Source organism: Melampsora larici-populina, assembly GCF_000204055.1.
Source record: "Melampsora larici-populina 98AG31 unplaced genomic scaffold MELLAscaffold_86, whole genome shotgun sequence".
NCBI lineage: Eukaryota > Fungi > Basidiomycota > Pucciniomycetes > Pucciniales > Melampsoraceae > Melampsora > Melampsora laricis-populina.
The window spans coordinates 28,466-43,315 of NW_006768850.1; the positions used below are offsets into that span (position 1 = coordinate 28,466).

The 14,850-nt window shown below is 40.5% G+C and overlaps 5 protein-coding genes across 5 annotated transcripts; 3 read left to right on the forward strand and 2 right to left on the reverse strand.

Annotated features, from left to right (window-relative positions):
* Positions 1-5,256: 5,256 nt before the first annotated feature.
* MELLADRAFT_95631 (uncharacterized protein) lies at positions 5,257-5,602 on the reverse strand (the record flags this gene model as incomplete). The annotated part of the gene is made up of 3 exons (XM_007418165.1): positions 5,257-5,304; positions 5,380-5,514; positions 5,597-5,602. 3 exons carry the CDS (start codon positions 5,600-5,602, stop codon positions 5,257-5,259), a joined length of 189 nt encoding a protein of 62 aa, XP_007418227.1.
* Positions 5,603-5,867: 265 nt separating this feature from the next.
* MELLADRAFT_113483 (uncharacterized protein) lies at positions 5,868-6,884 on the forward strand (the record flags this gene model as incomplete). The annotated part of the gene is made up of 2 exons (XM_007418185.1): positions 5,868-5,881; positions 6,077-6,884. 2 exons carry the CDS (start codon positions 5,868-5,870, stop codon positions 6,882-6,884), a joined length of 822 nt encoding a protein of 273 aa, XP_007418247.1.
* Positions 6,885-7,853: 969 nt separating this feature from the next.
* On the reverse strand, positions 7,854-9,157 carry MELLADRAFT_123951 (endoglucanase; the record flags this gene model as incomplete). The annotated part of the gene is made up of 7 exons (XM_007418203.1): positions 7,854-7,898; positions 7,973-8,049; positions 8,119-8,302; positions 8,384-8,458; positions 8,530-8,642; positions 8,727-8,855; positions 8,980-9,157. The coding sequence occupies 7 exons, from the start codon at positions 9,155-9,157 to the stop codon at positions 7,854-7,856; spliced, it is 801 nt and encodes a 266-aa protein (XP_007418265.1).
* Positions 9,158-9,933: 776 nt separating this feature from the next.
* Positions 9,934-12,295, forward strand: MELLADRAFT_113485 (uncharacterized protein; the record flags this gene model as incomplete). Its single annotated transcript, XM_007418186.1, has 4 exons — positions 9,934-9,990; positions 11,025-11,312; positions 11,451-11,801; positions 12,263-12,295. 4 exons carry the CDS (start codon positions 9,934-9,936, stop codon positions 12,293-12,295), a joined length of 729 nt encoding a protein of 242 aa, XP_007418248.1.
* A 176-nt stretch (positions 12,296-12,471) lies between these two features.
* MELLADRAFT_95633 (uncharacterized protein) lies at positions 12,472-14,141 on the forward strand (the record flags this gene model as incomplete). The annotated part of the gene is made up of 5 exons (XM_007418166.1): positions 12,472-12,899; positions 13,121-13,442; positions 13,506-13,562; positions 13,643-14,020; positions 14,079-14,141. The coding sequence occupies 5 exons, from the start codon at positions 12,472-12,474 to the stop codon at positions 14,139-14,141; spliced, it is 1,248 nt and encodes a 415-aa protein (XP_007418228.1).
* Between the last annotated feature and the right edge of the window lie 709 nt (positions 14,142-14,850).

Sequence of the window (14,850 nt, forward strand, 5' to 3'; positions counted from 1 at the left end):
CAGAGAAAATTCTCCAAGCTCCCTGAACTTTGGGTGCATGTGAAAAAGTCAGACAGCACAGGTGGGAATTGATGCAACAATTGAAGACTCAATTGGCAAGGTATTAGTGCTGAGCAGTATAAATTCAGACTTTCAATTTCATATTGACAAATTGTGTTTTTTATAATAATATCTCATCATTGAGCCCATCAAATTAAACTGGACAGAAGGCATAGTACCACGCCTTAACCCAAAGAAGCTACTCAATAGTATCATGATGGAGTGATGATCTTGAATAGCAGAGGACAGTGCAACCTTTGAAAAACATGCTCAGAAGGGTAGCTGGTAGCTGGGATAGCCAGGTATGTGATTGCCATTGCAGACAAGGCAGGTTAAGTCTTCACCCTGCCATTCCAGTATGTAAGTATATTGTTTTTGTGCTCAAGTGGCTCAAGGAGGTAACAAGTGATCTCATTTGTGACCAAACCTTTGCCACAGACAGCTGGTACCCCAAAAAGATTGTTGTAAAGCAATGCAGAGGGTGCAGGAGCTGGTTATTGTGGATGATTTTGGGAGTTGCAAATGTATCATAAGCCTGAGCAGCTTGAATGAAATCAGCTTTCAACAAATACTCTGAGTGCCCATACATGGCAAGAGAGTCAAAATGTGTTTTGTAGAGGCTTCTCCAAGACCACCATGAGATAAGATTCAAGCCTCTCAATCATGTCAGAAGCTGCCGCAATAAGCTGACTTGTGTTGTATGTGTAGCATACATGGTTTTTGGGGGGTGTACATTCCCCTACCAAAATTTTACGTAAATATTAATGTATTTTGACCTCAGCCCAGAGAACTGTTGTTCTTGAAGCCTGTTTCCTCACAACTCACACATTGCATTCATCCTGAAAATCATGAAACCTCAATCTTTGACACCAGAGGAGAAGGCTAGGATTGTTGGGATGCATGAAGGAGGCCTGCGGGGCATGCAGATTGCAATTGAATTAGGCTGCCCACCAACAACGGTATATACTGTGATTTCAAAGTTCAAGAAAACCGGTACAATAACGACTCAAAATCACGCTGTCACAAAACACGATGAACAATCCTTGAAGCAAATCCTCAAGAAAAACAGAAGGGCAACATTATCTGAAATCACCAAGCTCCTTCCCACAAAAGTCAGCTCAACAACTGTCCGGCAAGAAATCCACAAACTGGGGATACGTTCATGTGTAGCGGCCAAGAAGCCAGCCCTCAATGACACACACAAAAAAAGACGGCTAGAGTTTGCTAAAAAGTACCAACACTTTACTGTTGAAGACTGGAACAGGGTAATCTGGACAGATGAGTGCTACTTTGAAATCGGCAAAAACTCCAGACAAGTTTTAGTCTGGAGAATGCCTCATGAAAAGTACCTCGTTGACTGTCTAGTTCCTACTTTGCGAAGTGGTTGAACATCAGTGATGATATGGAGTGCATTCACAACAAATTTTCGACTCCCAATTGTTGTAATGCCTCCCGGCCGTACTCTTTCATTGGACTATGTGGAGTTGGTCTATGAGAAGTGTCTTGCTGAATTACTTCACAGTCCTCATTGTCCACCCAATCTGAGACTCATGGAGGATGGACCTCCGGTCCACCAAAGCAAGCAAGCAAGCACTTGGCGGGAACAACATTCCCTAATTAAACTTGACTGGCCGGCAAATAGTCCCGATCTCAACCCGATTGAGAATCTCTGGAAGCTCCTCAAGGACACGATTTCTAAGAAGGACAAGCCTCGATCACGCCAAGAGATGATCTCAGCCATCATCAGCAAGTGGTGGGCTATTCCAAATGATAAGCTACAATCGTTGGTGGCATCTATGTTGAAACTGTCAGAGCAGGGAATGATTAAGTTCAGGACAGAACCTATGAACAATCAAAGTTCCCACGAATACGAGTTTAACTCACCTGTCAGAGCAGGGAATGATTAAGTTCAGAACAGAACCTATGAACAATCAAAGTTCCCACGAATATGAGTTTAACTCACCTTCACACCCAAGAGTGATTAGAATATCTTGGATCAGTATTTATTTCCATCACATCAAAATAAAGAAACACAAAGATATGAAAAATAACAAGAAAACAATTGAACTACATACCTGTCAGAGCAGGGAATGATTAAGTTCAGAACAGAACCTATGAACAATCAAAGTTCCCACGAATATGAGTTTAACTCACCTTCACACCCAAGAGTGATTAGAATATCTTGGATGAAGAAGGGAGTCTCATCTTCGCTGCTCTTTGAGGTATATCATTAATCTTCTTAACGGTAATTAGGTTAATAATGATGACAGACAGTACATAAATGTAACATATGAAAAACATGACTGCATGAGTAATAACAAAAATAAAAATGAGATATGAAATAATAGACTTAATAGTTAAGATCAATTATGTTAAGATAAAGAAGACATAACAAATATTACACTATACTTTAACAATCTATGCCCGAGCAACTTAACAAAGTCATAAAAAATAAAGGTGGACCAACCCGTTGGTGAAACCTTTCTTTCACACCAAGTAAATCCATGCATTTCATTGTATACAAGCTATATACCTGCTCACAGATAACCTGTCCTTGCTTGATTTAGCCAGTCGGCTTGGGTGGTTTGAACTTTTGCAGAATTTTGTGTATGGAGCTAGTGACGTGGAGGGGTCTCAAATTTCAAATTGCGTATAATTTTGGTAGGGGACTGTACAATCAATCAGCATCACAGTACGAGAAAGATATGAGGGCATGAACTAACACACAGCTTGTAATTCATTGATCACAATGATATAGATTGGGATGGCGGTGTTGAGTGTACTAGGGTACTCAGTTTCACAGAATTGTTTGGTTGTATTGTTAAGTGGTTTGGGGAAGCTCATCATTATCTCAAGCTGCTTCCATTTGACTACTGATACACTGCCAGATTCAATGAGGCTCCCAGATGGGAACATGGGTCTTAGGGACCAGATTTTCCTTCTGCTAAAACAGCTCCATGGGTATTTCCCAAGCCATTGGATTGGCTGGCAGATTGTCTGAAGTTTCTGATATAACATCAAGTGGGCCAAGGACTTTGAAACTTGCAACAGCAGCTAGGTTTAGGACATGTGCTACACATCCCATAAGGTGCCTGTCAGCCTTGAAAATTCCACCTGAAGATGGCTTGATTGTCATTGCCATTTTTTTGTTTGACAACACATTATGGATGGTGATTGCACAGAGATCCTTGAGACCACCAATCAATAACTTGAGATGGTCTCCATAAATAAATCTGCCAAGTTTTTGCTGGTGTGAGCTCTTGGAAATCAACAAGCCAATAAGGGGAATAGAAAGAAGGAAATCAACCTTCTCTAACTTCAAGTTGACCATATGAGCAGTGACAGCCATGAAAACTGTTTTGTTAGGTGTGGTCTGCACATCAAGTGTGTACGCAACAGCAGGAGCTTTGGCAAGGAGTTGACCTTGGAGGTGTTCTCAATGAAAGAAAAAGAAATCTCTCAAGTGGCAAGAAAACCAGAACTGATGTAGTTTCTTGGTTACAAAGTCTGAGTAGCATTCTGGAAGATTCCTTCCCAATCATTGCAAACAAACAATCACAATCACAAACCAGGCAAACAATTTCAGTCTTTAAAGCTGCAGTGGTCAGACAGGGCTTCAAGAGTACAACAAGAAGTGGTTGAGTAATTAGAATCAATTATTAATGGGTGATTTGCCATATGATTGAAGTTAGAATATATCACCATTCTTCATGCCTGCTCAGTTGCTGTGAGCCTGTCTATCATGTCCATTTGCTTGATCCTCTTGTTGGGAGCTCCAAGATTGTGTTTGACAATCAAATGATCTGACATTCACTTGATGCTAAATTGGATGTCACAAGCTAAGACTGTCCCACATTCTTTCCCACTCTTTGACATCACAGTGCACTGAAGTTTTTTTTGGCACAAGTAGTAGGGTCAAAGTGAGACCAAACCCAGCTTCTTTTGGTAAAGGGTGTGTAGCTCTGGTTGTCATTTGAACCAGCAGCAGGGCCATTGGTGAGATTAACTTTGGCCATCATATGTAAGAAAAGAGTTGCAGTAAGGCAGATTTGTATGAAGACATGATCAGGTGGTCACTTTTCTGGGCAAGAACCAAAGGTGACTCTCTTATAAAATCTTCAAACTACATAGCATTTTTTTCTCAGGAGCCCCCTGAGACTCAATCTACCTGGAATAATTGAATCCGCATTCTTGGATTCAAATCTGTGTCTACTTATAGATCTTATACTACTATCATTGTTTGGATTTCCTCAAAACAAATGCCCATATGATGCTCAATTGTGTAGCATGCATCTAATCTTTGCTGTAATTCCTTCACAAGGAATGAAGAAAGATCCTTGCCTAAATTTGCTCTGGAACTTGCTGCAGAGTTCTCACAACCACCCCTTTTCATGATTTCTTTTCTTTTTTTTTGTTCTTTTGTGGTGGACTCCCCGAGTCACCGCATTCCCCGCGGCTTTCTGCCGAGAAATGCGGGGGCGGGATTCGGGGTAGCTCATGAGCGCCGGGGCCGGGGCGAGGGCCTTTCCAGCTTGAAGAAAACCAGCGTCATAAACAGATTCAGGACGGCGTGGTTTATCAATTGCCACGATGAAATGAATCTCAACATGCACTACGAAGGCAAGAATGTACCAGTTTAAAAAGGTGTCCGTGTACGGGTAATAGGCTTTGGCTATGATATGGGTAGGCATTCGAGTGATGAAAGAGAGTAGAGTTCTCGCATCATCATTCGTGTTCTACTAGATGATGTATTTCATGCTCGATTGTGATTCTAATCATGAATCAGATCCATCTTGTCAAAAGAAAAACTTCGATCAAATCCTTAATTGATCGATATTTGAGAACTTGAAGTGATCGGATTTGCTCAGTCTGCTTACCATTTCCGATTGGTAAATGCACTCATCAGGTCGCTCGATTGATTGGTTGTAAATTTAGAAAATCTAAGGAATTGTTTAGATCATCATTCATCACGCATACAATCAACTTCATGTGTCTTTGAAATCCTCCATCTTGCTCTATCACTCCATCACATTTGATGCCTTTTTCAAAAAGTTGAACAGTGTTGAAGTAAGAACTGTAATGACCAAGATCCAGATTCCTCGAAGCGCGTATTGCTTTTTCGAATGAGATCTTATTCAGAAACGACCTACACATTATGCATCAAAGAACCAAAGATAAAATCGCATATAAATAAGTACATTATCATTTTCAAAGACATTAGATAATCTTCTTGCAAACCTTGTCACGAATATCTGACCAAAGTTTCTGAGCAAAGATAAAAATGATCAACCAATCAGTCTGGAGTGAAAATAAAGCACGATAAAGGTAAATCAAACTAACACCTCGGTTATGGTTTTCCCACCATTTTGTGGTGATAGTATCGAATGATAAAGAAAATGCAAATGAACCGGCAAAGATTGTTGAAACGTAAACCGAGTTACGTTTCATGAATGTATTGTAAATCAAGCTCGAAATCTAAAAAGCGTTCAAAGATTTAAATAAATTGATTAGAAAAGCTTGAAGGATCACGAAGTATGGCTGGTGTTGGTTAGCTTACTGCCATTTTCGTTGAGGTGGATGTGTTGAGTAAGTTTGAATTCGAAGTGGATGTGTTCGATGGTTTGGTGGTTTGATTGATAACTCGAGTGTTACACTTGGCGGAATCAATCGGTAGCTACAGCGGCAGCTCTGTCACTGACGTTTCACAAGAGGCGACAGTGCGGTGAGCATGTGTAATCCTCTGTTGACACCTGGGGCATATATGCAAGTCGGATCCTCACCACCTTCAAAATTCTCCTCGGCAGCGACACCAGTCATCAACAATAACAATGAACAATCCACAGTGAGTTATGCTTGATTGGTTCTTACCTAACCATCTTCTGGATTGTTAAAAATCATCGCTTATGTCCACCTTTTCCGCTTTTGAAAGAATTCTATGCTTTCGGATATCCTCAACATTCATCAAGCCTGTCTCAACACCTCAAGCTTGTCATCGTTTCTTCAATCGATCATCATCTAACATTACCAGCTTCAATAGATCTTATAGTAGTGAAAGCGATTCACCTCCTCAACCGCGATCTACACTTACACTCGATGATGTTCTTCCAGCAAGTCAATCTCAAACTCCCATTGATCGAACACCAAAAACTCTAATCCAACCTATTGAACAACAACCTAAACCTCGATATGATCGATATCAAACAGGAGAATCAAATCAATCACGTTATTCACCTAGATCATTTGGAGCGATGCGTACACCATTTGAACTTTCTTCCGATCCAATCAGAAGACGATCAGGAGAACGTACATCATATTCATTAATCATTAAATCTACATCAAACAACACAAGACTAACTCTTACTCATACACCCATCTCAAACCTACCTGGATCTTGGTCAGGACATGCAGAATATCAAAAAGCATTTCCAATGGCTGGAGCCATCATTGCAAGAGTGACAGCTGGTAGTGTAGGATTCAAACGAGGCAAACGACAAGAATATGAAGCTGCTACTCAAGCTACTTTAGCTATGTTTAAAACAATCAAAGAATTAATTTCTCAAGGAGCTGATTCGAATCTGTCTGGAATCGGATCATTAATCAATCCAAACGAAATCTTAACTAAAAATGCAGTTAGTTCGATCGATTTGAATAAACGATCAATTAAAGAAGGATTACCTAGAGAAATAGAAATCGTTTTTGATGGATTTGGGAATGGTAGAGATGCTTTTGTTTCTAGTTTGATGGGTGCTCAGGGGATTGGGATTAGAGAATTGATTAGATCTGTTAGAGATAAAACTATTTTGAAGATTGGTGGACCTAGACCTAAGAAAAGGAGGAGAGTGTAGAGGAAAAACGAAAAAGCAAGAAAGTTAGAGCAGCTTGATTAGATTTGTTTTTAGAATTTTGTTTTTGAAAACATTATTAAAGATTTTTAGATTTGAATTTGGTTTAAATGAACGTACCTTTGAGTATACAAGCAGGGATCTGTGAGTTTGAAAGATGATTGTGAGCAAATGATTTCTAATGACATCGAGATTTGTAGGACTTTGCTTTGTGAGTGTCAGAAATGAGGGAAGCCTGATCATCTACCCAATCTGATATAACCTACCTTGGTCTGGGCGAGGTGCTCTGCTACTTTGCATTGCATGACCAATAGAATGTCTTGGTCCATTACCACCAGAAAATTGGATTTGTATGTGATCAGAATGTGAAAACTGGCGCATCCATACAAAAAGTGACCACATATTCTGGAGCCTGTCAGGCCATGAGTATGGTTTGATATACACTTCCAAACACCTCTTGATCAATCAGGGACATCCTCCATAAGCAAATATGTAATTCTTATTTTTGGCTCACTTAAGATGGTCATTCTTTTGTTTGACCTACAACCAACTGATTTCTCCTTTGATTTGAATCCCAGGAAAACGTATTACTTACTTTGGATGAATTCTCCAGGCACTTGTCCACACTTTTTGCTACAACCAGGCAACATTTGCTATAGATGACTGAGGAATTGGGTAGGTGAAATGTCACAACACAACTTGGCAACCTAAAGTAACTAGGCCAATGATCTCATAAGGAACTCAGACATATTGTTATAGGTGTACAATGCATATTCACGATCATGCGCTTGTGCCTAACAGTAGATTGGCTATTGTATGGACTTGATATGAGATCCATCAGACCATCAGTAATTGGTTATTGCAAAGGGGCCAGGGAAGTACACTGTCAAAAAGAATGTAGGGCTGCTGTATACACAAGATGCTTGAATTGCGGAGAGGCCATGGAGATTAGAGAATGAATCGAAATTCATTTTATGCAATGCTTAGAGAGTAAGTGGAATGTAAAGTCCCAACTCCCTGTTAACAAAAACACCTTCTTCAGTTCTCTGAATTAACGCGTTTTACTCCTTGATGACTCATTAGTTACTTACCTTGTAGGGCTCACATCCGCTTCCAACTGTGACTATATATTCATCAGGACTGACTCCAAATTGACAGAGTTCGATTTCTATCAAAAAAAAGAATAAAAAATAGTCACATGTACTTGTCAATTTCAAACGGAATGATGCTTTCTTACGCAAGAGGTGAATCAGGTCTGCTGAAAAGCTCGTGTAACTCTTGCCGCCTTCTGGGAACAGCGAGATTACTGGTATTCCACCCACGCTACCTTTGAAAATTTCAAAGGCATAATTGGCGACTGATACAGTTTTCTGGGTTGAACTTCCAGCTGGTCTTGCACCTCCTTTTGCAACCAACCAAACCTACGAGTCATGAATCATACGAAAGAAGTTTTTTAGTAAAAAATTGAATGTGGTTGAGAAGAGGAAGAAGTTTTCTCTGACCATGATTTCATGGGTTGCACATTGTCCTGATTGGCCCGAACAGGCTCCATCAGTAGAAGTGAAGATATCTAAGGACTGGGGGGGTTTGAAGCTTAAGTTTCTTGATTCAATCAACATCAGGATGATTGTGAAATGAAACAGCTTACGACATTGGTTGTCAGGTCAGATGACTCTTCACTCATAGACCAATTCCAGTCGATATGAAAGCTTTGCAAGGTAGAGATTTGAATCGGTTTACCGGCCCAACCTAGGTTAGAGTCTATTTGGTAAAAAGCGGAAGTGGTCTAACTGAGGAGTGTAATGGCACAAAGAATCATTCAAGGGAATAAAGGCCAAGACTTACAAGACTTGACTTGATAATCCAAACTCGAGTCCTTGGATATGAAGTCAAAGGAAGTGGTCCAGCTTACACTCGATCCTTTGTTGGATAGACATTGGACAGTCTGACTACTTCCAGCAGCTGTGCTATCAGCTGACAGACGTATTGAAAGTAAAGAGGTCAATGGTCAATTTTGGTGTTTGAATGTTTCCGAGATTTAACCAATCCATCTAGAGTGGACAAGAAATCTATCATGAAGTCCTATTGAATCTCACACCTCCCCACACATTATTGTAAAGTGTTAATTGATCTGTGACCTGCTCCTCATCGTAGGTTCCTTGGCCGCCATTCCAGCTCATTGGCTTTCCGCATGCGATTGCTGAAACAGGCTGAAGGATAGAGAAGACATTGATGAAGGTTAAGAAGTTGAAAAAGGTAGCTAGATGATATATCATTTACGGTACTCAAAGCAAGTATGTACGCGTACATACTTTTTGCTACATAGTTTTTTTTGGCGGGGAAAACGAGTCCAAAAGTATATTCGTTTTATTTTCCCCGCCAAAAAAAAGTATATACGACAACTATATACGTGTAACTATGTAGCTTTGAGTACCGTAATTGTATAAGTTTGGCAAATAAGTAAACCCCAAACAGCTGAAGGAGTTTGAAAAATGACCTTACCTGACCTTACTCAAAGGCCAGCAAGAATGAGGGAAGAGTGAATGGAAGAGGCAAAAGCTGGCCAATTGCAAAATTCGAGATCGCTCTTCTCACCCGTGTGGGAGAAGGTCGCTCACGTTCTTTTATGTGACACGACTCGCAATAAATAGAAATATATAAATACCAGAGTATGAGATTTGAACTGATTTGACTTGTCGCGTTGGAATGTTGATTATCAAATTCATACAGTCAACTCTCTCTAATGGCATACAGTTTGGCGGGCAGTTTTCTTATGCATTTAGAGGAATATGCCTTTACAAATCTTGTTTTGGCTGGCAAATCTCATTTTGGCGGGAAAAAACTCCGTAAAAACCTATGCATTTAGAGGGATTATGCCCATAAAAGGTATGCCTTCATGGAGAGTTGACTGTAACTCCTATGGCGAGTTATCGAAACCTAGTCTTGGTGAAACTCTGGAGGTTTAGAAGGGTTTAGCAAAGGCTCATATGACTCGTCTTCAGGTTTTGGGGAACAAATTTTGAGAAAGCCAAGAAGCTCAGAAGTATATAAAATGCCCCAGGTGTCCATTTATCATCCTCATGAAGACGAGGTGATTTGGGCATGTGAAGTGAGTGTCAAATCCTTCACATCAACGCTTCTGAATAAATAAGCTTGTCCGTGTAAATCGGTCTGGATGATATTTATTGACATGTCATGAAAGTGAGGGGAAAGTGTCACAGCATCTGTGACACTGCATTGCGTTCCACCCATATTTTCGTGGGCCCAAATTTTGGAGTCCGACATTTTTGGATTTCAAACCGCAGTGAATGCGTGGTCAAGTTACATTTTCAAAACTACATTCAAAGTTCTTTATCCTCAAATCTCTTGAGTCAGAGCCTGTCAGAGCTTCATGATATTCAGGAGTGTTGCTTTTGATTTCGCAAAAGAAGTTTTGGAAAGTCTTTCCAAAGGATTGATATCTTGACCAAATCTACAGCACGTTCTTGTGATGCTTTACATCTAGATTTGATCAGCTCTTGGTTTGAAGAATCGAATGGGAAATGACAAAAACTACGGATGGACGACGAATCTTAGAACCTTATTCATCAGACTGCGATTCGATCTGGTTCAATTTCTATACATTTCATCGTTCTGCGGGATATTTTAGGTCGTTATTTTACTCATGAAGGATGCGAGTCCACTACATTCAACATGTTGTTCAGCCCATCTAACTTAACTAAGTCCCTCCAAACCGCGCGGGCGCTTCCTACGGAGCTTGCGGAGGAGGGACTTACGACTTATCAGCGTGTTTCAGCCTGATTAGATTTGGATTTGGCAGGGGCCATCTCCAATCCTTGATTTAGCTTTGTCACACAAATTGATCCCTCACTTTCATCCGGTCAAGTTACACAACAAGGTCTTGCCCATCTTTTGGCCTCTTCCGATTCCTCTCAAGAGGTTTCAAAATCAAAAGTCCAAAGGACCTCAAAAACAATTCCAATCATGATTTTTATTTTATTTTTTTATTTTTTTGCTGCGAAAACATACATGCACATGTGTATGTGAGTTAAATCCAAATTTGGACCCTCTCTACTGACCCATAGGCCAAGTTTGTGGAAATCGAGTCTTCACAATACTTTGCCTCGAACCTCAATCACTCAGCTATACTCAACAAAGATTCAAATGGACAGCGGGTCCGGAGAATCAGAAACTAGCTTCCAGCTTGATCCGACTATCGAAAGCTTACCGCCACCATCATCTGGAGAAACAGATGATCTAGTCGAAAGGATTTGTCGATTTATGACCAAGCAGCAAACCAGCACGAAAAAATTCCTCTTGTCTTATTTAAAATCATCTAATCAATATGTTGTCTCGCGGAAGAAACAGTGGGGATCAGTGAAGAAAGGTTGGAAAACCACCGAGGAAATCCTGGATGCAATTGATGAGCTTGTGAATGCAAAGCCAAGTTGTTGACAGAAATGGAATGATTGGGTGTTGAAGAAGGTAAGGCCGGAGTCTATGATGTATATGTTGTAAGAAACCAGAAGCTGATATATAATCTCATAAATTATATGTCTATGTTCACAGGCAAAGGTTATCGTAGCAGCACAGTCTCCACCTACTGGAAGTCTCTACATCAACATCAATAAACTCGATCAGCCTTTTTTTGACCACGCAATGGATGTTAAACGAGATGACACTGTCATTCAAAGCATGAATTTTATCCACGAATTGATTAGTTTTAAACTAGGGATTCATAAGAAGACCAGTGATGAAACGAGTGTGGAAAGTTTACATATCAATTCAGATTCCAACTTAGAATCAGACTCCGACTTAGACTCGCATGAGGACTGTCAAGCGGCGACGAACTCGGCTGCAACAAACGATTATCACAAATCGAAGGACAAGGCAGAAAACACACAGACTAGATTGAAATCCGTAAGCTATCTTCTACAAAACACTAGTGACCACAAGACTGACTCTATATTATATATAGATTGCTCGGACAATGGTACAGATGCTTGCCTTTGGATGTAATCGCCGATGCAATGCACTCCAGGTTCAAAACACAATCACTTTGCTTGCCTGCGGCGTTTCGGAACGAGTTAACCACTACCTATATCAAATCGGTCTCAGTGCTTCTCGAAAATCAGCTCTTAGAGGCCTTTTAGTACTTGCTAAGAAGAATGCGAAAACTATCAAGGAGAAAATCAAGGTGGCGGGTACACTTGGGTTTCTCATTTGTATTGATAATCTGGATATGATGGAGCGAGTACATAGTAGGCGGTTAGATGCAACAAGCAAAACATATCATGGAACTTGGGGTTATATTCATTACCTGAATCCTGAAATCCTTACTGGCCTGGATTCTGAAGAGTGTACGGTTTGGGCATTTCAAGGTTTTCTCAAAATCGATTGTGAAAAGCCTGTAAACTCAGGAGACTTGCTTCCAAATGAAGTCGAAGCAAAGCGATGGAATTTGACTCTCAAGAATCAGATAGCTTGTGTCCTCTTACGATATATGAAGAATCCCAAGAAGTTCAAAAACATTCCTCTATTGAACCCCCCGGCATTAAATCAAATCAAGCCCGAAAAACCAGATATATCCATGCTCAAGCTGATGGATTCATCAGACAATGGGTCTGATGGAATTGCTTCCCTTTACGATGAGCTGACTAAACAAACCGGTCTATCGCCTGAAGAATTCTCAAGTAGACTCCAAATTATCGAAGGTGATCTTGGTACTTGTCTTAACTTCCACGGATTACAAAGTCAGCGGACTCCTTCAAAATTCCCAGATGAAAGTTTATCACATCTGCTCATGATTCCCGGCGCAGGTCACACACTGTGGAACATCGGACAGGCCATTTTATTACATCATTGGGGTAATCCTGACAACAAGAACGATCAAGGAGCGTGGCGAACGGTAGTTGAGCTGGGTGGAAAGAGCGAAAGACCTACTTCAAAGAAAGATTTTACATCAATGATACGATGGATCGAACAGATACACGAGGCAACTATCACAAGTTGCATCTTGTGGGTCCACTTGCAGCTTTCAAATATATGATCATACACGCTTACTGATCAGTATATGTTGTACATTTTGCAAGTGATGAACTTGAACTTCCTGTAGATACTGTCAATAATCATGTAGACATGATGGTCGAGCTTCTTGAGGAAGCAATCAACAAAGTATTTGTCAATTATTTATCGGGACGAGCTATCCGTCTGGCGCGCCACCAAAATGATAGCCGTAGACTGCAGCTATTACTGCGACTTTGCGACTTTGCCACCATTGTCGAAGCCAATCGTGCGATGTCAGATGGGGATGTAGGCCGCCTTCTCCTCATGTGGAAGTCGTGGAGTGTGAAAATGCAAGGAATCAAAGGCCTTTCACATTATTCCCGGTATCTACCTCGACTCATTCGACTGCTAACAAAGGTTCTTCCGAAGTCGCTTTCGCATGTTATTCTCCACACTCTCTTGATTTCTCCAACCGGTCGACATGGGCATTTTGTAGCAAAAGATTTTCATCTGGAGATAAAGAATTACTGGCTAAAGTACTTTTACAATCATGCAGTAGGTAGGTTCAATTCTAGTTTAGATTCTCAAGCTGACAAAGCTTGGATTTGGTTGACCTAGGGGCCAGGAACAGACATCGAGCGACTCAAAGAGACATTCTCTCTCACTGTTGGGCTGGTGCGTATTGGAATCTCATCAATTTGTTCGCAAGTTCACTACTTTAAGAGTATACATGACTGAGTTATAAATTTATTTAGCTCTCACATTTGGTCAACACTATGAAAGGACGAGCTGGTCAGAACAATGTCCGTCAATCACGTAAGAACCGGTCCACCCCAACATCGATGATTCGCTTCCTGAACATGGCCAGAAGCGAGAATATCACCAAGTCTAAACCCAACTCGGAAACTGTAGGTAAACCTCTAGGAGATATCCATCGTCTTGGCATCCAGAAACTCAAAGTCGATTTTGGCAAGCAACAACTGGAGCGCTTCCACTGGCCTGTTGCTTCATACTACAGTGAAGAACAAGGTGACAGTGAGCAAATCAATGAGACCGATCATCGAAATGGGTTTGGAAGTATTGACAAGGAATTTGTCGATTGGTTCAGTGAGGAATACAACTCACTTATTTTGGTAAGCCTCCTCTTTTGCATCTAGTTGGTTGTATGGAATCTTATCCACCCTCAACCAGTCCAAACACCGCTTATTATATGCAGCTTTAAGAGCATTAGCTTCTTTATCTGCTTTTACCTGAGCTGAAGTTCGTCGTTTCTTTTTTGTTGCTGCTGCAGGACCGGTCGGAGTTTGTATGATATTAGTTGTTTCTGTTAACACACGATTTACATCAGATTTATTTTTTGACTCTAATGTTTTCACTCGTTTATTTGAAAGTTCTATGGCTACATCTTGTGTCCTCCATTCTTCAATATAATCAAAAACAACCTTGACCCCTCCTTCTAGTATATCACCTCCCATGGTCTCCTCAATGTCCTGTTGATGTTCAATCTTGTCTAGTGCGTTAACTATGGCTCTTGCCTCATCCAGACCGAAATAATCTTCGCTTTCACAGCAATCATCTTCTCCAAAGACTTTGTGATGATGCAACTTATAAATTGAAACCAATTCATCTGCGAGGTCTTTCAATGCTGGATCCTAAGTCAATAGTTGTCTATCATGTACATACAGGTCTGCTCAGTTTTTTGCCCATCAGAATAAATAAATCACATGTTATACCACATGTAACTTTTTCGACTTTGAATTTTTTTTCCCAAAAATTCACTACATATAATTCTGTAGCTGCTCAGGCAATATTGTTGAAGCTATGTCTTAGTAACAGAAAGTGTGTTACATGCAGTTGAGTTGATGAGATTACACCAAAACATTGAGTCAGTGTATGTAGTCAATCTTTTGGAAGCTTTTTTCAATCTGAAAGAAGTTACAGCATGTATTACATATGAATAACT